At 42.7% G+C, this 25,141-nt stretch overlaps 1 protein-coding gene across 5 annotated transcripts in view; it reads left to right on the top strand.

The window, feature by feature from the left end:
- Positions 1-24,706, top strand: part of col6a3 (collagen, type VI, alpha 3) — a 98,891-nt gene extending 74,185 nt beyond the window's left edge. For 4 of the 5 annotated variants that reach the window (XM_080019352.1, XM_080019350.1, XM_080019348.1 and 1 more), the window contains 39 exons: positions 2,559-3,170; positions 3,412-4,032; positions 4,266-4,862; positions 5,082-5,696; positions 6,329-6,663; positions 6,761-6,839; positions 7,011-7,156; positions 7,314-7,406; positions 7,521-7,574; positions 7,738-7,809; positions 7,931-7,957; positions 8,045-8,089; positions 8,384-8,437; positions 8,562-8,624; positions 9,332-9,397; positions 9,512-9,565; positions 9,852-9,887; positions 10,036-10,098; positions 10,404-10,466; positions 10,724-10,786; positions 11,172-11,234; positions 11,726-11,776; positions 11,860-11,895; positions 12,512-12,574; positions 13,018-13,080; positions 13,432-13,464; positions 13,571-13,607; positions 14,639-14,650; positions 14,773-15,266; positions 15,679-15,781; positions 16,453-17,154; positions 17,429-17,531; positions 17,621-17,676; positions 18,112-18,372; positions 18,606-18,683; positions 20,170-20,355; positions 20,832-20,891; positions 22,106-22,291; positions 23,827-24,706. In XM_080019352.1, coding sequence (XP_079875478.1) covers positions 2,559-3,170; positions 3,412-4,032; positions 4,266-4,862; positions 5,082-5,696; positions 6,329-6,663; positions 6,761-6,839; positions 7,011-7,156; positions 7,314-7,406; positions 7,521-7,574; positions 7,738-7,809; positions 7,931-7,957; positions 8,045-8,089; positions 8,384-8,437; positions 8,562-8,624; positions 9,332-9,397; positions 9,512-9,565; positions 9,852-9,887; positions 10,036-10,098; positions 10,404-10,466; positions 10,724-10,786; positions 11,172-11,234; positions 11,726-11,776; positions 11,860-11,895; positions 12,512-12,574; positions 13,018-13,080; positions 13,432-13,464; positions 13,571-13,607; positions 14,639-14,650; positions 14,773-15,266; positions 15,679-15,781; positions 16,453-17,154; positions 17,429-17,531; positions 17,621-17,676; positions 18,112-18,372; positions 18,606-18,683; positions 20,170-20,355; positions 20,832-20,891; positions 22,106-22,291; positions 23,827-23,867 — 6,386 coding nt within the window. In that variant the 3' untranslated portion in view covers positions 23,868-24,706. The remainder of the gene's footprint in view (positions 1-2,558; positions 3,171-3,411; positions 4,033-4,265; positions 4,863-5,081; positions 5,697-6,328; positions 6,664-6,760; positions 6,840-7,010; positions 7,157-7,313; positions 7,407-7,520; positions 7,575-7,737; positions 7,810-7,930; positions 7,958-8,044; positions 8,090-8,383; positions 8,438-8,561; positions 8,625-9,331; positions 9,398-9,511; positions 9,566-9,851; positions 9,888-10,035; positions 10,099-10,403; positions 10,467-10,723; positions 10,787-11,171; positions 11,235-11,725; positions 11,777-11,859; positions 11,896-12,511; positions 12,575-13,017; positions 13,081-13,431; positions 13,465-13,570; positions 13,608-14,638; positions 14,651-14,772; positions 15,267-15,678; positions 15,782-16,452; positions 17,155-17,428; positions 17,532-17,620; positions 17,677-18,111; positions 18,373-18,605; positions 18,684-20,169; positions 20,356-20,831; positions 20,892-22,105; positions 22,292-23,826) is intronic. The other variant, XM_080019349.1, reaches the window with a different exon arrangement.
- The last annotated feature ends 435 nt before the right edge of the window (positions 24,707-25,141 follow it).

Here is a 25,141-nt window from a genome sequence, read left to right as displayed (position 1 = left end):
TGAACAATGTGATCATTTTGAGTGTTTCTTAAAGTTTGTTCACTCAGCTTGTTCATTTTCATTTCCTTGACACAACTTTCTTTATTTGGCTAAATATCTGCCATTGTCCTTGACAGGAATTTGTGCTTTAGTGTATATTCTTGTATGTCTGAACATGGATTGTAATTTTCCAGATTTCCGCAGTATTTTAACATTAAATACTGTGTTTCTCTTTTTACACGTTTTTTTCAAACTTTTTTATACATAATTCGAAGTTGTGTATGACTGAAGCATTCCTTCTTAACTTCAGCTTGACCTTCTCTTGCTATACAGTTATAGCGCATTTACTTCATATCCCATCAACATTTGTTCCAAAAGTCTTTCATCTCCATGACATGCTCTTCTCTACAGAATTGAACACTGGAAAACATGATGTTGTCTTTCTCATCGATGGCTCTGATAGTAGCCAAAGTGGATTTCCTGCTGTGCGAGACTTCATACGACGAGTTGTTGAAAATCTAAATTTAGCAAAAGATAAGGATAGAATTGCAGTGGTCCAGTATAGTGGGGACACAAAAGTGCACTTCTATTTGAGATCACATTCAACCAAAGAGGCTGTCATCAGAATAATTCGAACACTAAGACACAAAGGGGGGAGAGAACGGAATACAGGAGAAGCTTTACATACTATCTTAGACAAAGTCTTAATTGCTCCTGCTGGTAGCCGACATGAACAGGGTGTCAAGCAAGTGTTGATATTAGTTTCTAGTGGACCTTCTAATGATAGTTTTATCAAGCAGGCCACGTCCCTCCATGCTCATGGCATTCTGAGCATTATTATTGGAATGAATCCTGTCAGTCCTCCCCTTACTCCATTGAAAAAAACTTTTTTGTTCCCAATCAGTGACTTTCGAGAGCTCCCAGACATCTTATTGGATGTACTTTTTACTTTAAGGCAAATTACTGGGACAGGTAAGTTGACAAACCATATATTTTGCAAATGTGTAGTGAAATGAAAAGTAAAGCAATACCTTTACATTATGAAAAAATGTCCTAATTACTTCAATTTTTATTTTAATGTTAAAAAGTTACATAGTGTTGCTTTAATGTAGGCCAATAGAGCCACCAGTGTCCAGACACATACAAACATTAACATTCTCTTGGTTAACTTCCTTTCCCTTTTCACCTTGCCTTCATGCAGCAGATGGTTTTCTCTTAATGTTGAAGAAATATATAGGCATATATACCGATCAGCCACAACATTAAAAGCACTGACAAAGTAAAAACTTTGAACAGTTAGTTCTTGAAGTTGATGTGTTGGAAGCAGGAAGAATGGGCAAGTGTAGGATCTCAGCGACTTTGAAAAGGGCCAAATGGTGATGACTAGAAGACTGGGCCAGAGCATCTCCAAAATAGCAGGTCTTGTGGGGTGATTCAGGTATGCAGTGGTTAGTACCTACCAAAGTGGTCCAAGGAAGGACAACCCGTGAACTGGTGACAGGGTCATGAGTACCAAAGGCTCATTGATGTGCTGAAAAGTTGATGCTGCTATGATAGAAAGGTTTAAGAACACACAGTGCATCGCAGCTTGCTGCGTATGGGCCTGCGTAGCCACAGACCGATCAGGGTGTCCATGTCAATCCATGTCCACCGGCAAAAGCGGCTACAATGGGCACGTGAGCGTACTGGAGCAAACTGGACCATGGAGCAATGGAAGAAGGTGGCCTGGTCCGAGAAATCACTTTTTTGTTCACATCATGTGGATGGTTGGGTGCGTGTATGTTGTTTACCTGGGGATGGGATGGTACCACAATGCACTATGGGAAGACGGCAAGCCGGATGAGGCAGTGTGAAGCTCTGGGCAATATTCTGCTGGGAAACCTTGGGTTCTGGTATTCACGTGGATGTTATTTTGACACGTACCACCTTCCTAAACATTTTTGAAGACCAAGTCACCCCTTCATGGTACGGTATTCCCTGATGGCAGTGGCCTCTTTCAGCAGGATAATGCGCCCTGCCACAATGCAAAAATTTTTCAGGAATGGTTTGAGGAACATGACAAAGGGTTCAAAGTGTTGACCTGGCCTCCAAATTCCCCAGATTTCAATCCGACCGAGCATTTGTGGGATTTGCTGAAACAACAAACCCAATCCATGGAGGCCTGACCTAACATCTTACAAGACTAAAAGGATCTGCTGCTAAGGTCTTAGATACCACTAGATAACACAGGACAACTTCAGAGGTCTTGTGCCAGAGGTCTGACCCATCGAAGCATGGTCTTGAGTCCATGCTTGGATGGGTAAGAGCTGTTTTGGCGGCCTGAGGGGAAGCTACACAATATTAGTGGATATTAGTGGTGGTTTTAATGTTGTGGATTATCGGTGTGTATAAATGTGTCCTATATATATATATATATATATATATATATATATACTCACCTACCAGGGTGGGACAATGCAATCGTGTGTTCAATATGTGTTTATATCCTACACTATAAAATATCATGGTGAAAATTAAATATTTTTGCCATTTTTGACCATTCCTTCTCCTGATAATAATATATTGTTTCTGACTTTCAGCGGAGTCCCAGGGTCCCAAGAAGGATGTGGTCTTTGTTGTTGATGGATCTGATGGCGTTGGACGGGAATTCCCCATTATCCAGGATTTTATGGGTCGGGTGGTGGAGAATCTAAATGTGGGGGAAAACAAGATCAGGATTGGTGTGGTCCAATATGGTGACTCTCCAACTGCTGATATGTATTTGAACAGCCATACAACCAAAGAGGGTGTTTTGAATGCGATCAAGGGTCTAAACCAAAGAGGTGGAAGACAACGTAATCTTGGCCAGGCTGTGGAGTTTGTAAGCCAAGATGTCCTGACAGCAGCTCGTGGAAGCAGGAAGCAGGAAGGTGTGCCACAGTTTCTGATTGTCATCTCCAGTGGAGGTTCAACAGATGATGTCGGCCGTCCAGCATCAGCCCTCAAACGGTCAGGCGTTCTCCCCTTCAGCATCGGGACAAGAGATGTTACCCCTAATGAGCTTAAGGTGGTTGCATACGTTCCCAATTTTTCCTACACTGTGGATGACCTTCCAGGCCTGTACACAGTCCAGAGCAACCTAATAAACACTCTCACAGAGTTGTCTGATGAGGAAATTGCCAGAATGCGGCCAGTTTTCCCCAGCATTGATGGTAATACTCCTAAATGATCAATTTCAAATTCATATTTTATTAATTTAAAATACAGCCCAAAATTGTTCAAATATGTAATTCTCTAACACATTAAATGTCTCCTTGTGAAATAAAACATAATATGCAATACATTCAGTTAAACAGATTGGCATGCTCAGTAATGTCCTATTGAAAATTGTCAGTCATAGAGGTTTATTTTGAACATACTCACCTTAATTTTTGTGGTAATTTCCTTTTACAGTTACCACAACAGTAAGCACTGGAGGAGAACGGAGAGATGTTGTGTTTCTCATTGATGGCACAACAGCAGTGCGCAGTGAGTTCACCTCTATCCGGGAAATGATTCGGAGAGTAGTGGAAAAATTGGATGTAGGGCTGGACCGCGTCAGAGTAGCTGTGGTGCAATACAGTGATGACGCAAAGAGGGAGTTTCTTCTCAATGAATTCTCAACTAAAGACGAGGTGCGCCAGGCTGTGACAAGGCTCCGGAGCAGAGGAGGGAACCAGCTTAACACAGGTCGTGCTCTTGAGTGGGTCTCCAAAAACATCTACCAGAGGTCGGCAGGAAGTCGTATTGAGGAAGGCGTTCCTCAGTTCCTCATTTTGGTGACAGGCGGCAAGTCTACGGATGATGTGTCTGGTCCAGCAAACCAACTGAAGAGCAGCCGGGTGGCCCCTCTCGCCATTGGCTCAAAGAACGCAGATCCCAATGAACTGAGGCAGATTGCTCTGAAGCCAGAGCTCACATATACAGTTACCAATTTTCAACAACTTCCAACTGTGGAGCAGCAGCTCGTTGCTTCTGTCAACACCATGACCACTGATGAAATCATCAATTATGTTCCTCCTACAATGGACACATGTAAGACAAGACTTGTAATCAAATTATTTTACAAACTCCTTTTACGAAGTACAAATTATCTTAAATTTGTGCTGATCAACTGATATATTTCATAACCCTTAGATCACCTCACATATATATGTTTTGCTTTTAGTTTTTCTTTTAATACTACAGCAATAAAGCAACTTGAATAATGAAAGTCAAATAATGTAAACTCATGTGCTTCTGTGTTCACCCTCTCTCCTACTGTACAGTTAACCTGAATCTTGGAAGAAAGGACATCATTTTCCTCATCGATGGCTCAGACAACACTGGATCTGCTGGGCTCGCTCACATTCGCGATTTCATTCTTAAAATTGTCCAGCAGCTTGATGTACAGCCTGACGAAGTCCGTGTGGCTATAGTTCAGTATGCGGACAGAGTTAAGACAGAGTTTTCTCTGAATTCCTTCAACAATAAGCAATCTGTTCTTTTTGCCATCAAAAGACTGCGACAGATGGGCGGCCGTTCATCAGACCTAGCTGAGGCCATTGACTATGTCATCAGGAATGAGCTGAAAGCAAATGCTGGTGTACGCCTGGCTGATGCCTCCCAGCACCTTGTTGTGCTTACAGGCGGCAAGTCCCCAAGTGATGTTTCGATTTATGGACCGCTGCTTAAAAACTCCCGGGTCAACTGCATTGGTATTGGAACTGGCTCTGCTGATGGAAGGCAGCTGAACCAAATCGCCACCAGCCCGGCAGATGTTCTCCAAGTTCCATCCTTCCCGGGCCTACCTGTCATTGAAGACAGGCTTATTGCCCGATTGAGTGGTGACTTCCCCCAAATCCCTACAGAGTTTGAAGAGCCAAGTAAGTGATTTAAAAACTTTAGACTGGAATTGCTTTTAGTTACTTGTACCCACCAGCTTATTTTGTTTTATGTTGCTCTCGAATCAGTCTTATTGTACACCGATTATACTCATACACTTATTGTTACTCTTATTAAGAAGATTATATTAAATTGACAGATTGTACACCTCGCCAATGTTTTCTCATTTGCCCTAATATTTCAAAATGTCATTTCTACAGCAGAAGGCCCCCCCAAGGCTAAGGAGGCTGATATAGTGTTTTTGGTGGACGGCTCTATCAATTTGGGCAAGGAAAACTTCAAGAACGTGATGGAGTTCATTCTTAATCTCATCGATCTTTTCTACACTGAGAGGGACAAGCTACAGATTGGCCTTGCACACTACACCACAGATGTGACCGACGTCTTCTATCTCAACACCTACAAAAACAAGGATGACATCATCCAAGGCATCAGACAGGCAGAGTACAAAGGAGGGCGTAGAATCAATACAGGCGCAGCCATCCGCCATGTGCAGGAGAACCACTTTACAAAGGCAAGAGGCAGCAGAAAGGATGAAGGCATCCCTCAAATCCTGATGGTTATCACCGGAGGGCGTTCTGCTGATGACAGTAAAGCAGCAGCCCTTGGCTTGAAAGCCAGTGGGGTGAGAGTCTATGCCGTGGGAGTAGGTGACATTGAGAATGAGCTAGAAAACCTTGCGAGTGAGTCCTCAACTGTAGCTCGAGCAAGTACCTTCCTGGAACTATCAGAGCTCAATGAACAGATCCTGGAGACTTTAGATGATGAGGTCAAGGGAGTGAAACTCTGTACTGGTGTGCAGGAGGCTCCCAAAGGTAAGAATCACACATAATAGTTTTCATTATATATTATATACAGTGCTTTATTTGTAAATCAGGAGGTCCTGGAACAAAGAGAGGTTGTCCATCCGGTCTGGGGGCTTAAGCTGCCATGTGTGACGCGGCACGGGACACACAGGGCTTTTCTGTTTCGTTCAATTAGGAAACGTAAATAAAAAATAATAGGGCTGCCCCCTGAAAGTCAACGAGTCAAATCATCCGTTGAATACACACTTGTTTCGTTCCGTAAGGAGATGTTAAATAAAAACACACTGTTCCGGCACCCAAGGCGGGCACCCCCACCCCATTGCTATTGCTCGCATTGTCTGTACCGTTGGAGAGGGAGAAGGTGCGAATCCGATAAGACTGACAAAATTGTGAGTCAGGTACAGCCTTAAAAAATGATGACCTAAAAACACACCATTTCTATTTGTTTTGTTTGGAAAAATGCGGAACGCGGAGCTCGCAGCTCAGGCCACAGCTCCGCAGCTTGTGCGGAGGTGCCGGATACAATCAAATAGGTCCCATTATGGAGGTCCCGACACACACAGATTATATAGCAATAATTAATTCAATTAAATGTACAACTCCAACGGATTATTTACCTGAGACATTGCTTTCTCTTGCAGCCTGCAATGTGGAGGTGTTGGTGGGCTTTGACGTTTCCTCCCAGAACATTTTCACCGCTCAGACCAATCTTCAAAGTAAGATGGGTGCCATTCTTCAAAGAATCTCCAAGATGGCCACCATCAGCTGTTCATCTGGGCAGATTCCCTCCGTGCAGGTTGGCATGTTGGCCATAGATTCTGCCGGACAATCGGTCCAGCTGGACTTTACAGAAGACGCTGACGCGCTCTTCGAGGCCTTCAGAGCTCTGCGCAGTCGGGGGCCGTTTGTTTTGAGCGGCAAGACCATCACCGCCTACACTGATAGGTTCAAGACGAGACAGGACAATGTTGTCAAAGTGGGTGAACAGAGCAGTTTTAATTTAATAATACAGATGTTTGTGGAAATGTGGCCGAAATGCAATACTTAACATGTTCTCTATATGCTTTCTTAAGGTTGTTATTCACCTGACAGATGGTCTTGATGCGCCATACGCTGAAATGAAGAGACGAGTGGAGGCACTTCAGCAGTCGGGTAACAAAAAAAAGACGATATGCTTTCAAAAATATTATTCAAAAGTAGTATCTGCAATAAGAATTGTACTTAAGATATATAAAATTAGATAGATAGATAGATAGATAGATAGATACTTCAATATCATAAAATTGTTACCTAACGATCATAAAAAAGTATATTATTTTACAGGCGTGAACAGCTTAATCTTGGTTGGTTTGGAGCGAGTGCCTAAATTTGAGGAAGCAGTGCTACTGGAGTTTGGTCGAGGGTTCAGGTACACTAGACCCCTGCGACTCAATGTCATGGACTTAGACTATGAACTGATGGAGGAACTGGTGAGTTGCAGTGACTGCGGCAGCACACAGCATGTCACATATTTAAATTGGATTAATTACATATTAACAACGACATTATCTACCTGACATAATATACGTACCTTGATACCTATTGGCTCACTTCTTCACATCAACACTTGTTCATCTTTTTTCATAGGACAATATTGCTGAGAGGGATTGTTGTGCAGTGCCATGCAAGTGCACTGGCACTAGGGGAGACAGAGGAGGCGTGGGCCTTCCAGGACCCAAGGTAACAGATTATTTTAAGACACATTTCTACACATGTGATTTAGAAGATACACATCATTACATACATACACAACATTTTAAAAGTGGTACTAATCCTTAGCTGTGTCCTTTTCAGGGTAGCCCAGGAGGTGTGGGAAGCCCAGGGCACCCTGGTGATGAGGGTGGACCCGTGAGTTACATTTTCTGGCTAAACTGGATTGAGCTGGACTGCTGATTATTGACATATTTAAACTTCTACTATTGTTTTGCATTTCTAATGTTTCACTTTTTTCCTGTGTTCGGTGCAAAGCTTAAACTTATCCCCTCTAAGCATCTTTGGTCTTTGATTACAGGGAGAGAGAGGTCCTCCTGGTGTGAATGGGACTCAGGGTTTCCAGGGATGTCCTGGGCAGAGAGGAGTCAAGGTAAAGGAAGGCCTGAGGGCCTGATGGCCAACTTCTACATCTGGTCTTCTTATTGTTTTTTGAATCTAATCTGCAAATGGAAAAATATCCATTATTCATAATATGTTCTTCCTATGTTCAGGGTTCCCGTGGGTACTCTGGAGAAAAGGTGAGTTTTTCCTTTTTTTGTTTCAATGACAATATTCAGGATTAAAATGAGAACAATGAATCTTCAACAAACAAATATATGTTTCAGGGTGAATATGGAGAAATTGGTTTGGACGGCATCAATGGAGAAGAGGCAAGAGCCATTTTTCATTATTTTTTACTGCACTCCCTCCCACTAGAATCTTGTTTTACTTATGTGTGTAACATACTGGAATGTCTACAGTGATAAATTAAACAACCGTCTCACCCCACACACACACACACACACACACACGCACGCACGCACGCACGCACGCACGCACGCACGCACGCACGCACGCACACACACACACACTTGTGGTAAAAAAAGAAAAAAACAACATGTGACTCTGATTTGGGTTTATCCATCATGTGTGGGATCCAACTGACATCTGATGTGCTCCATCAGGGCAAAAGTGGAGTGGCTGGACCCCCGGGAGAGAGGGGACACCCTGGCAGAAGAGTGAGTGTTTCAAAATCCATTTTTTCATTACTTGAATACAGTTGGTTTTTTTTCACACTCCACTCGCTTTTCTTTTTTCCATAGAGTTGGTCAGCGAATGTGTATTTGTCTTCTGTTATTCCAGGGACCTAAAGGTGCCAAGGGACAAGCAGGAGACACTGGGGACACAGGCATCAGAGGAGACCCTGTGAGTACACTGCATATTAATGGCTGTCTGAAACAAATTGATGTTTTGGATTTGCTCTTTATTTTTTTCATGATTTTCTATTTGAGACATTAACAGCTGAACCGGTCAGATTCTAGAGTTTATCTGAGAATAAAACATATAGCATAGTTCTGAGAATCTTTTTATTTCCCTTTAAGCTCCCAATAGAGTAGGCCTACACCGTATACTGTATATATTCACATACACAGCTGCCATCGCATTTGAGTGCTGGTTACAGCAATGTAATGTTCATTGAGTGAGGCTTAGATGTGAAGCAGAATGCTGATGTTGGCTCCCCTGTAATCTTTGCTGCTCCTCTAAGAGAGGCCCGGACATCAGGTTAGGATCCACTGCTCTAATAGGCGAGGACGTAGAAGACGTATGCCCTCCACGAACAGTGATTTCCAAAGCCTATATTCAAGATTCAAGATTTTTATTTGTCACATACATATACATACTTCCATACATATATGCAGTGAAATGTAATTAATATTAATATTTTATATTAATTAATATTTAGGCACGGACTGGTTACCAGTGGTCCTAGTCAGACCAAGAAGTTAGTCTCAGACTAGATAAACAAAATGCCACATGCAAACACTCCGCTATTTTCTATATATTTGCTGTAAACTACTGGAAAACAAGGGTTCAACTGTTGTTTAAAATATGCTTTGGTTCATGTTCACCAGGGTATCACTGGACAGGACAACACACAGGGTGGACTAAAAGGAGACTCCGGTGATGTTGGACCGGTGGTAATGTCAACCAAAATAAACACATGTCAAGCGCCTGTCAATTTATCTTTTTCAGTGGTTTAGTAGCAGATGGTTGTTTCTCTGTGAGCCCACATACTTGTTCTGATATAACAGGGAGAACTTGGGGAGGACGGCAAGAAGGGAGGCCCTGGAGAACCAGGAAGAAGGGTATGACAGTGGCCAGGATTCTATATTACACACAAATAATTGTTGTTTGGATTTTGATATTCTATTTTGCTTTGTTTTGTTATTCCTTGACATTTGATTATTTTATTTTGTCCTTTTGTCTTTACCGTCTCCTGTTTTTGTCTCTCCTGCCTCTATTTAATCCTTTATATCTTGCACTGGAAAACACTTTGAACTGCCTGTACTTGTAGGGAAACTCTTTATGATTAAAGTTTGATCATTTGATCGGTCAGTTGATTTATTGATTGATTGGTGATACTCTTCACAGGGATCTGACGGTAGAAGAGGCCCGCCAGGACAGGCTGTAAGTCTCCCTTCCCACGCAATTCAGTCGAGATCATTGACTGTATTGACAATAAATAAAACATTAAGCATTTCCAAAGCTGTATTTTTGTCTTTATATATAAATATAAATATATTACCGCGCCACCTTTAACTCTCTCTATCATTAGGGAAATGCTGGAAAGCCAGGAGCGGAAGGTGTGCAAGGAGAGCCCGGTATTGGAGGGTCAAGAGTAAGCTGATCTACATTATTTATGCAGTGTTTGACAGATTATTCATTACTGCCCCTGAATGCGTGTCAGCCTTTGCCAGAACATAAATCTCCGCCAATGTTCTCACTGGCCTTGACTTTTAATGCTTCTGCTGGCTGCATTACTTACCAGTGACCAAATGTTTTGACTGGACTTTGACCCATGAGACACTCATAATATATATATTTACATGTCAGCGATTCACTCATTCTATTAACATTCATTGGTAGCCACTCCAAAATATGATTGATTGCCACAGTTCAGATATGTGGAATATGTCTTTCAAGGGCCCCGCTGGACCGATTGGGGCACCTGGACTCAGAGGAGAAGATGGGAATCCTGGACCGAGAGTGAGTATAACACTGGTAGAAAGTAACTGTAAATGTAAATAAATGTTTTATGGTGTGGTGTATAGAACATTTACACACCAATAGCCCCGTTTTGTGTAAAACAAAAGGGGCTACAACCCAAAGGTCCTTTAACAGATTTGTTACGTCTTCAAATAACCACTTTTCAATCACCTGTAGCAGAATCTGTGTGATACTTAAAATGTGTATGTGTCCCCTCCAATGTTTGAATATCACTAATCTGGCGCTTCACTTTCCAGGGACCCGGAGGAGTTCAGGGGTCTCTTGGAGACAAGGGTAGAAGAGGAGCTCTGGGCCGTAAGGTACATGGCAGAAAATGATTGGTCGAGGCTCGTCCACGGCAGGCTCGTCTAAGTATTAAACACATCAGCTCAAGCCTTCTGCTCTCGTATTACTGGACACACACGCGGGCTATTGAAGAAAACATGAAGGCTCCCTGAAAAAACACCCAGGCCCCTGTTCCACGTCGATTCGAAATAAAGCACATGAGCTCGATTAAATCTGTGGGAATTGACTTGATAGCCCACATTGTTTTGTTTATACCTCAAATTCCATCTTTATCCATCTTGACTGACACTCTCTTTGAATTTTCAACTCCTATGTCTTACTTTTTTTTTTTTTTTCTCTTCTCTCTGTTCTCCCTCACTATGTTTGATAAACATTTCCTGTGTGTCTGTGCTTTGGTAGGGAGAACCAGGAGAACCAGGGCCCAAAGGCGTTGTTGGACCCCTCGGACCCCGCGGCGAGCCCGTAAGATTGAAAACACATCGCCAAACCTGAAGGCTCTGAACATAGACAAACCGGTTTTGATAAGGTTCAGCGTCGTCTCCCTTTCAGATAATTCGGCTGACGGTTACCGTCCTACTTTGAGGCATTATCTCATCCTCTGTACAAGCGCATTGATGCTTTTCTGAGATAACTGCAGTTTTGGTAGTTCTTGTCAAAGAGAAAGCTCTTGGCAGGACTCTTCAGGCTTTAGTCTGATGATTTGTTCTCATCGTGGCCAATAAAAAGCAGGATTGATGTCAACGTGTTCTCCCCTTTGAGAATATGTAAATGTGTTTATGTCATCGTGTTTACATGGTGTACAGCCTCAAGGTAATGTCAAAGAAAGTGTAAAAAAAGGCTTTTACCGTGTTATGTTATTCATTTTAAAGAGCATATTTATTCTTTACGACAGAAAAAAAATGCTGTGTTTTATATTTTAGGAAATTGTGATGTCGTTTTTGTTTGCATTTCAGGGTGAAGATGGCAGAGATGGATTGGGCTTCACAGGACCCAAAGGAAGGAAGGCAAGTGGATTTTTTTTTTGGTGTTGCAAAATGGTAAAAACATTAATTTAGCATTTAACATTTATTTTTTATCCTTCTTACAGGGTGATGAAGGCTTCCCAGGATTCTCCGGGCTGAAGGTAAACATTTGCTTCACATTCCTTTGAAATTCTTCAAGTGCTCATTTCAGAGTTTAACACTGCGTCCGGCATGGCGTCCTAGAGTACATGCTGTATATATTAGTATGTGCGTAAACAGAACGATGGCTTCTCAGACATGTCACATTGTGATATAGTCCCGCCACTTTTCAACATGTGATATTCGATGTTGATGACGACACTGCATAGAAACTTTTACCGGCGGCTCGCCTCCACAATGCATTGTGGGACAAGCTTGTCAGCGTAGGGTGCAGTGTTTGCGTTCTACCATCTTGTGTGTCATCTGGGTTCTGTTTGCATACTATTTGAGCATGGTTTCAGACATACTGAACACAGATCTGGCGCACCAAATAGTGTAGCGCCCCTCTCATTTGGTGGTGGACATTTTCCAGGAAGTTAATAATAATAATAATAATACTAATAATAATAATAATAATAACCTTTATTTGTATAGCACCTTTTATACACGCCATGCAACTCAAAGGCCTTTACAATAAAATACGGGAATATTTTACGGGAATATGTATGCATATATATATCAGAAATGATATCAGCTCCTTCTCTCTGCTCGTCTCGCTCTCTTTCGGTCACTTAACAGGGGGCAGCCGGTGACAGTGGCACCAAGGGTGGACCTGGACCCAGAGGAAACCGTGGACAGAGGGTGAGTCCTCAAGATAGTGACCTCAAGATAGTGTTGGGAAGTTACAGTATAAGTTCACAAGTTAGTCACATGTGAAAAAGAGTCTCCCCTAAATAACTAAAACCACATTGGAAATACTACCTTAAGTATCACTTAAGTAAAAATAGACTTCTTGTCCATGATGTTTCCAAAACCCATCCAACGTAACTTTAACAGTTTTTAAAATGCATACATAGACAAAATACACCAAATAATTGACTTAAAATGACTGTAACAGTAAGGTCAGGGTTTAATATCCACCATTGGCAGTGAGTGAGTTAAATCACTGAGCCAAGTCAGGAATGTGTATTCTCATTACAGTTTTGGTGAAAGTGAGCCACGAAAAGTTAATCACTTTTAGAATAATAGCATGTTAAGTGAGCTGGAAGTTGAGCTGGAATGAAATCTCTGTCCATGCCCTCCAGGGAGTTTCAGGGAACATTGGCGTACCAGGACAGAAGGGAGAGTTTGGATACCCTGGGCCCTACGTGAGGAACCTGCATTTTTCCATTTTGTTTACAAGCTGTGAAAATTCCATGTAAATCACAAAGCCACCGTACCACCTAATGCGCCGTGGGTTTACGACTCAGTGTTTACTACTCAAGAGGGTGGTTTTTAAACCACTTTTTAAAAGCATACAATAAATCCAGGAGGCTTCTCACACACAGCTACAGTACAGTTCCTGTGTGGCATTTTTTACAATTACATATTGTTCGCTTGTGCAAGTGATTTGACATGGAAAATTGTGTGATATAAACTATACAGGACCTTTCTAGGTTCATCATCCACTTTATCTTGCTGTGACTGTTTGTTTAACTCAAGAATTTGTATTTCCGCAGGGTCAAAAAGGGCCCAGAGGACCTGGCGTTGTGGTACGTACTCCATTTATCAAATTGTAAAATCGCATTGGCTGAAAAAAGCAATTATCTGTTCTCGGAATGACTCTGTGGGACATCTTTTTTTAATTACCTTCTCCAGCAATGTGACCTCGTCAAGAAGATCAGAGATAACTGTCGTAAGTATAATTTGACCAGGCCAATAATTCAAGAAAAAAATACAGATTTGCTAAGGAATGATTGTAATCCTTCAATGTCTCGGTATAAACTGATGGCAACAAATGGAAATTGAGTATACAGTACACTGAGGGGCGAATTTGAAAAGAATGGATTGCATCCGCTAATAGCACCAAGAATTGCGTGTCAATTGCAGCCCTGTCTGCTCCTTCTCAACATACAATTCACTAAGATGTTGCGCTAGTACTATGACAGCTCACACACACCCATAAAGATTTGCAGCTGAGTGCAATTTGCCCTTGTTTTGCGTCTGATCGCAATTATCCATGTGGCAAAGTAGATAAGGAAAATTGTACGGTGCCCAAGAGCACAGGGAAGGAGACTTAGGAGACTTAGGAGACTTTTTTTCGGGGTCTCTGCATAACTGGGTCACCCCCCCTGGACAATTTTTTTTTCAGACAGGTAAGCTCTGATGGCGCAGCGGAGGCACCGGTGCGCTTCAGTTACCACCGACTCTCTGAAGATTCTAATATTTTCACTCTACCTGCATCTGGTCGTTAGTGCTGGTGTTTGTGAATTAGAATTTTTTGCAATCAAGCTCATTTGCAGAAAATGGGGCCTATTTTGCGCCAAATGTATGAATAATACCTCATTTAAATATGTGCTTAATTAGCTTGGCAGCACTGTTAGGGGTGCAGTTCACCTTTTGTGGGTGCTTTGCGGATTACGTTTTTTTTGTGTTATTTGCCAAGGCTTAGCGGCCACAAAAGCCGCACAATCCATTTGTGAATTCGCCCCTGAATATCTTTTTTATTTCCATTCAATGTATTTTGCGTTTGTTGGCTTATTATTTGATTTCCTTCTATTAATGTAAAGCACATTGAGTTACATGTTGTGTATGAAAGGTGCTATACAAATGAAGGTGATTATTGTTGTTATTATTATTATTATGACAACACATCACAGCACTAGAACATTGATAATGGTCTAATATTTTTTTCCGTTTCGCTTTCTTTCTTGCTTTCCCTTCTAGCTTGCTGCTATGGTAAGTCAATACACGATGCAGTTATATTGAACTAAATGCTAATGTACAATAATATTGTTAGCGTTTAGTTCTGATAGGTTGTGTACAGAGCGTAACGTACTCCCACCTTGCGTCCCCCCCAGGCCAGCAGGAATGCCCACTTTACCCCACTGAGCTGGCGTTCGCCCTGGACGTCTCTGATGGCGTCGGCCGTCCGGCCTTCAACAACATGCGCGATGCTGTCCTGCGCCTGGTCAGGAACATCACCATCACCGAGAGTAACTGCCCGCGCGGAGCCCGCGTTGCCCTGACCATGTACAACAACGAGGTCACCACAGAGGTCCGCTTCGCCGACGCCCTCAAGAGACAGGCCCTGGTGCAGCGCATCGAGGGGCTGCAGACGCTGCAGACCCGCAAGCAGCGCAGCCTTGAGACGGCCATGAACTTCTTGGCCCAGAACACCTTCAAGAGGGTCCGCAGTGGTTTCCTGATGAGGAAGGTGGCCATCTTTTTCGTCAACGGAGCGGTGAAAGACACGCAGCCCGTCACTACTGCCGCCCTCCGTCTCTACGACGCTGGAATCGCCTCAGTGTTTTTGGTCAACCGCGAAGACAGAGCACTCACCAGAGCACTGCAGGTATGAATAAATAAATAAATACAAATAAAACATTTAGTTCTGGAAGGATCTGCCTGAGTAAATAAGTCATTTTTTTAAGTCACACTTACTTACCAGAAATCCTGATTTTAGTTGAGTTATTGTTACATTCTTATATTTAAATATTTATATTTCATGTGCTTTATATTATGCATTACATGCTTGCCTCCTCTGTAAACTTTTTCATTATGTATCTGCTTTAATTTCACATTTTCTTTGAAGCACTTTTACATCGTTTTTAAAAGTGGTCGATGAATAAAGTTCCTTATTATTATTATGACGATTATTATCATAGTTATCCAGGTTAAACAATAGTATCAGCTGTACCGTGCATTCAGTGTTCCTCCTGTAGGCTCCCTGGCTCTGCGTCACGTGCCTTTTCATTATGTTTAAGCTCAACAACACAGCCCTGGCCCAGGTGATCGTCTTGCCAAGTGCTGGAAGTGCTCAGTACAACTCGGTAATCCAAAAGATCATGAACTGCCACGTGTGCCTGGGTAAGTGCTTCGTACACTCACTAAAGAGGAATTCATTGAAAATATGGTTGTATTTTAGTGAGCCTCTGTGACCAGAAGTGTTCTACGCCGCATCCCCAGTGTATTTCAATACGCTGAGTATAATACCTCCATTGTTGCGTAATTGGAAACACATTGCCTTCTTATATCAGAAAACAGAAATAGCTTCACAGGCAACAGCAGTAAGCACGGGGTCTGCAGGTCCTTAAAAAGTGCCTTAAATTCAGTTGACATATTTTGGGCTCTAAAAGTTCTTAAACGATCGTACATTTGAAATGACGAGGTCTTCATTTCAAAATAACTTGTCAGATTGTATTTATCCACCTATGTTTTTGTTCAAATCTGTTAAAAAAAAATTGTCAAGTTCTTCTGCATCAATGTCAACATTACTGATGTTAGAAAACCCGAAGCCGACCGCTGAACCTAATATTTCATACTTAGCTGCCATTAGATTTTACTGACCTATGACCTATACCTAATGACCTGAAAGAAACGTGTTATACAACAATACAAACACTTATTATTACCTTTATTTACCTTTATACTTCCCTGGGATACTTGATTGAGTTTAATTCTCTGATGCCTGGAGACAAAACAGACCTCGTACTGTAACAACACGAAATACAACGTTTCAACTTTTGCGTTCTCCTCAGACTTCTGCTCTCCAGACCAAATGTGTGACTACGTGCCCCCGTCGTCCAGCCGGGACAGGAGGTCCTCCACCACCGACGTGGACATTGACATGGCCTTTGTCATGGACAGCTCTGAGACCACCTACCCCACCGTCTTCACCGAGATCAAGCGCTACATTGCCCACATCGTGGAGCACCTGCAGGTGTCTCCCAATCCCAGTTCATCCGTCCACCATGCCAGAGTGGCTGTGGTCCAGCAGGCGCCCTACCAGTACTTCCACAACAGCAACAGCTCTGCCATCCGCGTGGACATCGGCCTGACGGAGCACAGCACCGCCCAGGATATCGTGAATTTCCTGCTGCAGAAAACGCCGCAGCTGGAAGGGGGCCGAGCACTGGCGGCTGCCATGGAGCAGACGGTCGAGCAGCTGTTCGAGAGGGCACCGCTCCAGCGTGATCGTCGGGTGCTGATGCTGTTCGTCACGGGCGGCGTGGAGGAGGACGAGGAGCGGCTGGTGCGAGTGGCCACGGAGATTAAGTGCAAAGGTTACTTCCTGGTCATCCTGGGGGTCGGCGGCGCCGTGAGTGCCGGGGACGCCCGCGTCTTGTCTCGTATGGCCAGTGAGCCCTCCGACGTGTTCTTCAAGAGGCTGCAGAGCTTCTCGCACTTCTACGACAAGCACCTTCAGGCATTTGGAGAACTGCTGCCGAAGTATATCAGCAGTGAGTACAACTGACACATCCAGCCAGTTGTTTTATTATATTTCACAATATATTTTTAAAAAATTACCTCAATATCTATATCTGTATTATTTTGGCCAATGACTATTGGTGCTTTCATAAGTAATATGTTTGTGAAATATTTGAGAACCAATCATTGGTAGTGTGGGTTTTATGACCAGGTGGAGGCATCAAGTAGAACAGCTAGAAATCGCCCAACCCTGCTTGTCCTCACAGCCGTGTCCCTTGAATAAGTCAGTTATGGTGTGTTTTTCAGTCGAAAACGCTTTCTACATGTCACCCGAAGTCTCCAAACACTGCAAGTGGTTCCAGAGTGATCAACCCTTCAAACATCCCTTCAAGCCGACACAGGACCGGGAGTGAGTGTTTTCATCACCTTTATGGCAAAATCGTCCATCCTTCTACCAAGTGTGTTGGTATAAACAACTTACTACCCATTCATTCTTAGGAACGTGCAGAAACACGAAGACAACCACCAGACAGTTCATCAAAGAAAGCATAAAGGTAGGCTTCTGAGTGTGTTCAAATCAGGCACCTAACAGTAAATATAAAAGGATTTTCTTCACTGTAAATTATTCATAAGCAACCTTCAGCACTGAGTAACTACAGACAGGGGCATAAAAATGAAATGACCTCGTCCACATTCTTATCGTTAATATAATCTCCAAGATTGATGAAATTATGTTGTTCTATGAAAACAACTCTGTGTGAGTGTCTGGCCACTCTTAATTAACCTGTATGTGCTTTCAAATTAAAAAAAAAATCCAAAATTACTTAAAACTAGTGTTTACTTATTTTACGGTGCTTTTTTTACCCGGACATACAGCAGAGGGCAGACGCTGCCGTACATGTTGATATTGCCTGCATACGTTTGATTCTCTTGATTTCTGCGACGTTGTCCTCATCAACTACCCCTTCCATCTTTACCCCTCCCCTCAGACTCAGACGAGCTTCATGTCACCAACATCACTTCAAGCGGTCTGAGGTTGCGCTGGTCCCGCCCGGATTCCAGGCTCCCGGCCTACTTCAGAGTGCTGGTGACCAGATTGAACGACCACGGCGTGGTGCTGAAGACCAACGTGTCGGGAACGGAGCTCTCCATAAACAACCTGGAGAGTGGCCAGTCGTACCATGCTGTGGTCACCGCCCACACGGCCCACGGTCGCATTGTCGCCATTCACAAGGGCATCATAACCACCAGTAAGCCATCCGATCGCCCACCCAGTAAGCTTGTAGGAGGAAGGAGGAACCATCTTCCTATCTCTGCCAGTGAATGAAATAGCAAATGAATTATATATATAATATATATTTTACTGTTCAGTCGGTGAGTGTTTTCTTTAGTGTGCAGTTGAAATTATGTGCTTATGATGGCCACATCCTTGCATTGAGTGTACGTTCAGCCAGCTCCATGACTACTCCCTTTGTTTTAACAGAACCAGCAGAGAACAAGCCAGCCACCCCAGTTAAGGTGACTGGTGTTGTAAACACACCCCTGGAGAAACCAGAGACTGGTAAGTAGCTGTGGGTCTTAAAGTTAAGTGCTAAATATGGAAACCTAATCATATAAATCTAAGAGTAAATGTGTGTAGAAGTGATAAATACAGGAATTTTAAGTTATGCTAAAGAATTAAAATTTTAGGAATCCCAACCCAAATGTTGGTTTTAAAATTAACCTTTTATTCTTTCTACGAATGATGCCAATATAATTGTTTTGGTGTAGTTATTATTATTGTCTACTGTACATGTGGCTCCACTAAACTGATAATATGGTCCAATAGCAGCGTCGTCATATAAAATAAATGAAAAATTTGCTGTTATTCCGCCTAACTACTGCACAATGGGCTCTCGATAACCTGACTAGGTCGTGCCAAGAATAAACCCGTAAAACAGAAATTACTCAACAGACTTGTCAAGACCATGGAGTTTCTTCTGAGAACTGCTATCGGCCCCTTGCAACAGAATTAGCAACACACAGTAATTATTCATGTAATTAATGGCTGTCACGAGGAAAGCTAATGAGCATGCAAAATCTTAAGACGACGTTTATTTTATAAAATGAATTTTCTTGGAAAATAAAAGTGTTGAAAGAAGTTCTGCTGCCTCTGGGTGAAATAAGTGAGGGTTCGCTGCTACTTCCAACTCACAGCAGCGATGGAAGTTTGAGCATGAGCGAGTAGAGCCTTTCCTGGATGGCCGATTTGGATTTAACTCCTTAATCTCGCTCCACCATCATGTCGTTCATTTATTGTACAGTAATAGTCTTGTTAACCATTTCCAACAGTAGTGAGTTCCTCGCAGTTTATGTCAAGAGGGAGCTGTTTTTACTAGTACTCGGCAATTTCTACCGACATATTTCCCAAGGCAGTCCAACAACTCTTCTGTTCGACGATGTTACGATGTGAAGCATGTTCCCAAACCACCGATGGAAACCATGGTTTTTATGGGGAATAGCTTTGAGGTATTTGCGAGATTGACTTTCAGGGGATTAGACGCGGAACACGGTATTTGCCGCGTCACCTGGAAAACCGCACATCTGAAATCCACCTAACCTTAACCAATTAACTGTAGTTGAACTTTAGGATTAACCTCAGGTATAACTAACTCACATCTATGATTTACCTTTAGCAATCTGTACTTCTGACTTTTCACTGACCGCTATCTGCAAGTCTCCGAAGCATCTCGAGCTCTAACAATGCAGTCGGGCGGAACTCTCCTGAGAATGCCATGCCACCTGGAATGCTAATACTTTTACAAATAATATTACAAGTTTTAAGCCTTTAGAGTCATTTTTTTCTGCCAAATACCTTTCGATCACTCATGTACAAATGTAGTGCAAATGTAACTTTGACTGGTCACCTTTTAACGGCGCACTTCACTGATACTGTTCTCCGATTCGCTGTGGAGTTGCTCCCCTCTCACACACGTCTCCTCTCTGTGTGTCTGTCGTCCACCACTGCTGTTGTCGTTCGTGTTCTTTCCCCTTCTTGCATGTTCTAGTAACTGAACTTGCGGACCCATGCGCACTTGACTATGAGCCCGGAATGCCATGCAAAGACTATCAGGCTAAGTGGTTCTTTGACAGAGAGAACGGGATCTGTACCGAGTTCTGGTACGGAGGTTGTGGAGGCAATGACAATAGGTTCGAGACCGAGGCCCTCTGCTTGAAACGCTGCCTGAGCACAGGTAAGTGCCGCTCGGCTCTCTGGTGGAACGGGCTCCTGCCTGGCGTGATGGCGCAGTCTGCCGCGGCGGCGTGATTGCTGGAACACCTGGCAGAGATTTTACTTTAACGTTGCCACTGTCAGATATGGGCTTGTACAAGCTCTTACATTCAGTGTCCAAACTGCTGGTCATTTGTAATTAGTCTTCATTATTGCAAGAGCTCTTCGTAAGGAGTTTTTTTTTTTTGTTTTTTTTAAAGAGAACTGTTTTGTATAGGAAAACTAAAAAATTGCGTATAGAACATTTGCAACATGAGCAGATAGTTATGGAGTGAAAGATTTGTTTGGACAGGTTGAAGTACGGGTGCTGCGACCAATTGAATGCTCTGCATTCCTCAGAAAAAAAACACGTTATAATAACCTGATGCTTCTCAACAGCTGGTGGAAATGTGTCCCCCTGGAATCTGAACCAAGACTGCCATTTCATTGTTCCCACAGTGCCGGAGCCTGAGCCGAACATGCAGCAGGTCGAGCAGGTTGAGATCCTCCCAGCGCCGGGTCAGTAGCTCCGCGGCCTTGAGTCTTATTTGTCTCTCCTGGGCCGTCGTGTTTCCATGCCTTCCTTTCCCGACCGCCTCTGCTCGGCAGATGACCGAACCTGATCCGCTCGCCTGCGTATGTCACGCGAGCGGCTCAGGAAGCAGCACCGCCTCCCTGCTCCCGACTTTAAACGGACACGTTTAAAACAGGACTTGCCGGAACAGACGCAAAATCACCAGTATGGCAGGTTACACCCACACTAATGCAATTTAATTTCCTCGGGTACAGTTAATTTTGTGAAACAACAAGACCTTTTGTCTTTAAACATCCACCCTTTCTCCAGCTACTCTTAAGTGAGCGATGGAACAAGTCAAGGTGCCAAGCACGGGAAGAAAAAAAAAGCGTTGGCGCAGGGTGAAATGAATGGAAAGTTTTGTTCACCGGTGCATTGTTGTTTTGGCAGTAGGCTTCTCATGTTTTTATTGTCAAGCATTGTTATTTTGAGAGAAAACTGGTGGTACTTGGTACTTACTTTACACCAAGTAAAGTAAGTACCAAGTAAGTAAGTACTTTTTCACTAAGACAGGTTCAGGTTACTTTATTTGTACCCGTAGGCAGGTCTGACTTCAAAGCGCTATGACGCCATGAGCAGGAGTTGCTCACGTTACATTACATTACATTTAGTCATTTAGCAGACGCTTTTATCCAAAGCGACTTACAATTGTTCAAACACCGACGGACGCAGCCATCAGGAGCAATTAGGGGTTAAGTGTCTTGCTCAAGGACACTACAGCATGCTAGCAGGAGGAGCCTGGGATCCAACCAGCAACCTTTAGATTACTAGACCACCAGCTCTACCGCCTGAGCTACCATCCCCTGTTGACGTTAGACGCACGTCAACAGTCTCCCGTGGACGTCCTGTGGTTTCGTCATTATAACTCATGTAGTCATGAGGATATCCCTTTACACTGCCGCAACCTAACTTATGTACTGTATCCATTTTTGCCTTCCCTGTTTTTGTGCCACAACCAAACATTTGCAGCCTTTTAAACCTTTTCCTTTTTCTGCCACAGCCTAACTTTGGTAGTTATTATGACATCCTTGTTTCCGTAATCTAAGGTCTATGTCATCAGCCGAATACGACGTGATCTCCTACCTGCTTCTAATTGTATGTACTGTTGATCTGATGATCGGTCATACCTTCACTGACCGTCTGTCTTTGCCACGCTCAGCGGCCATCATGGCAGTGGACATCTGCAGCCTTCCGAAGGAGGAGGGCCCCTGCGTCAAGTTCGTCCTCAAGTGGCACTACGATGCCGCGAGCGCCAGTTGCACACGTTTCTGGTACGGGGGCTGCGGCGGGAACCAGAACCGCTTCGACACGCACGAGGAGTGTGGGAAGGCCTGTGGAAAACCAGGTGACTGTCCTGTTCGTAATATGTAATGTGCTGTACATAATGTGTCTCTGTGCTCTGCTGCTGATGCACTTTGAAGTGACATTTCAATTCCTATTTCTGTGCAGTCATTTAAAGTCACCATCTATTTCTGTACAAACGGATCACTGCATTTAGAAACATGAAGTCAATTCAAGCCATATTACAATGCTGCAGATATAAATAAATAAATATATATATATATATATATATATATATATATATATATATATAAAGAATAGAGACATTTACACAAAAGAGTTTGAAAACCTCACAATGCAAATTGCACACTGGACATAATTCTGCATGAAACAGCAAAAAGCACACACAGTAAACATCCCCATCCTCCCTTATCACTTTATAGTTTTCACAGTTCCTATGTGGTACTTGAGTATTATATCAGGTACTTTTTGGTTAACATTATTAACGCAGAGCTCAAATATCAAAGTCATGTATATAACACATAAGAAAGGCGGCCTTTTATCATCACTATAGGAGATGTGAACAGCCAGTAGGTGCTGCAGACACGCTCTGTTTTAAATGTATTTCTCAGATAACTCTCAATAATATTTGCGCCAGTGTATCTCCCGCACGACGCCTCCTTTCAAAACGATTGAATACAACGCTTTTGACATAACCTCTCCCCGTCTGGTTTAAATCCTGTAGTTTTGGACCAGTGTGACGCATACTGTGTGTTTATCACCTCTGTGGAATTTGGCTGTTTTGAGGAGATTCAGTTGGACAGTACCCTCCTGTGGGTTCTTGTAGAAAACACAATAAGATCAGTTTGGATATCTTCCTGTCGGGACAAGCTGTCTTTGGAACATGGCAATACAATTACAATTTCAGGCAGATTATTAAAAGATGTTGATGTATTTACCAGGGGAGTCAATGCCTCGCACTATACATACATACATACTGTACTGTACACACACTAACAGTGGTTTCGCCTCAGTTCAGGGCACAAACTGTGTTTTGTTTGCATTGTTAAATGATAGGTTTGCTCTTTTCCAGCGCAGGCCTGATTAAAATGTGTGTTCCCATCATTCATGACTGTTCTTAGCTCTGCCTCAATGCTTTACTTTTCACAAGCTTCCCGTTCTGCTGGGGCATCTCACTCAGAGTGAGTACAGTCCGACCGGGCGAATCTTAAAATGCCATAAAGAAAAACATGAAATCTTTTCAAACGTCGACATGTTTTGAACAACAGTAATATCAGCTTTCATTTGGTGCTACTTTTAGCAATTTCAGCAGTTCATCCAGAGCATCACGTTGGATACAGCGTTTGAAGCAACAAACTGAACTTCCTGTTTCGAGTCTTTTACGCTAGCGTGGACGTTGCCAAAAGAGCTGATGAGCAGAGCGGGAAGTTTCTCATTAGTAAAGCATTTGAAGTTGGCCATCGATGACAGAAAACAATGTTTTGATAAGGCCTGGGTGGAAAAGAGGCGAAACCTTTTCCTCAAGTCAGAGAAGTCTGTTAAATATTAAATTTTCTTCCTTCTCCTTCTACCTTTCAGTACCTGTCAAACAAGGAATCGCCGCTGCGATAAGAACATAGGCGGACACTGACCCGATGGCCACTTAAACCTCTGTTTCCAGGAACTGAAACAGAAATCGCCATAGGGATGCAATACCAAATCAATGGTGGCTGCACTGGATTCCACAAAAAAAGGATATCATCCCCAAGTTCCTCAAGTAGTTTGTTTTTTATTTTTTGAAAAAGAGGGCAAGAAAAAAAACACAATCTTCTGCATGATTTGTTGTAACCTACTGGTGCTACATGTTTTTTTTGGTTTTTTTTTGTTTTATTTCTTTTTTTTTCTTATTTTTTTCCAAGTGGAATTTCATTGTCGGAGTACATCCAATTTTTGTAATGTAAGCTACATACATGCGTTTTTTTTTTTCTTTGTTTTGTTTTTAATTCAGTTTTATAATGAAACAAGAAATATATTTGAATATCTTGGACAGAGCTTATCAATAAATCTGTTTTTGCAGGAATGGCAGTCAACTGTTTTTACGTTCCACTCACATAGCGACAATGCTTGTCACAATAAATGTATATTGATCACAAACTCACTTGAACCCCCATGGAATACCCCCTCACTATGCTAAACAATTCTACAGTTACAGAGTCCAAGGCAATGTTTACACTAGTCTTACATGGCAATGTGTATATTTAAATGAGAGTAACCATTTGCTCAGAGGAAAATAATCCATGTAAGGTAAATGCACTTCTGGAACCACTGAACACACCAGTTCCAGTAAATGAAAATTGTAATGTACGTGTTAGGCTGTTCTATTTTTGTTCTTTTCATTTGGGGCTTATTTTGTTTTTACTTACATTTCTGTTCCATTTGGGTTCTGGGGAAATAAAGATGAATTAGACTTTCTCAGAAACCTTTTGAGATTTTTATCTTTTTTTCGCATACTTGAATTTCCCTCCAGGGATTGATTAAGCCTTATCTTGCTGTGCATGCACTAGAAAATAAATTCAAAGTTAAAAGTTGAGGTTGTACGAAAACCATTCTCTGCATTTGTCCTCCATCCTAATGACTGAGCCTTGTTCTGTAACTCACTGGAGTTCTAAAACTAGAGTTCCAAGACTGGAGTTTGAAAACCGGTGTTCTAGAGCTCCGGTTCTAGAGCAAGTGGATGGGTCAAGGTCAATGTCAAGAGTGTGCAGCCAACCTAGTGTATTTATCTTTTGGTGTGTGAAGAAAGCCCTCCTGAACACTGGGAGCACAAGTTACTACCCAGAGGAAGGCTCCAGTCAGCCAACACACCCAGGTCTGGCTCCAACCCAGGACCTTCCTGCAGTGAAGCACCGGTGTT

The sequence above is a fragment of the Zeus faber genome (assembly GCF_960531495.2).
Source record: "Zeus faber genome assembly, chromosome: 18".
Taxonomy (NCBI): domain Eukaryota; kingdom Metazoa; phylum Chordata; class Actinopteri; order Zeiformes; family Zeidae; genus Zeus; species Zeus faber.
The sequence above is the reverse complement of the archived record's forward strand: the minus strand, read 5'-3'. Positions and strand labels throughout refer to the sequence as shown.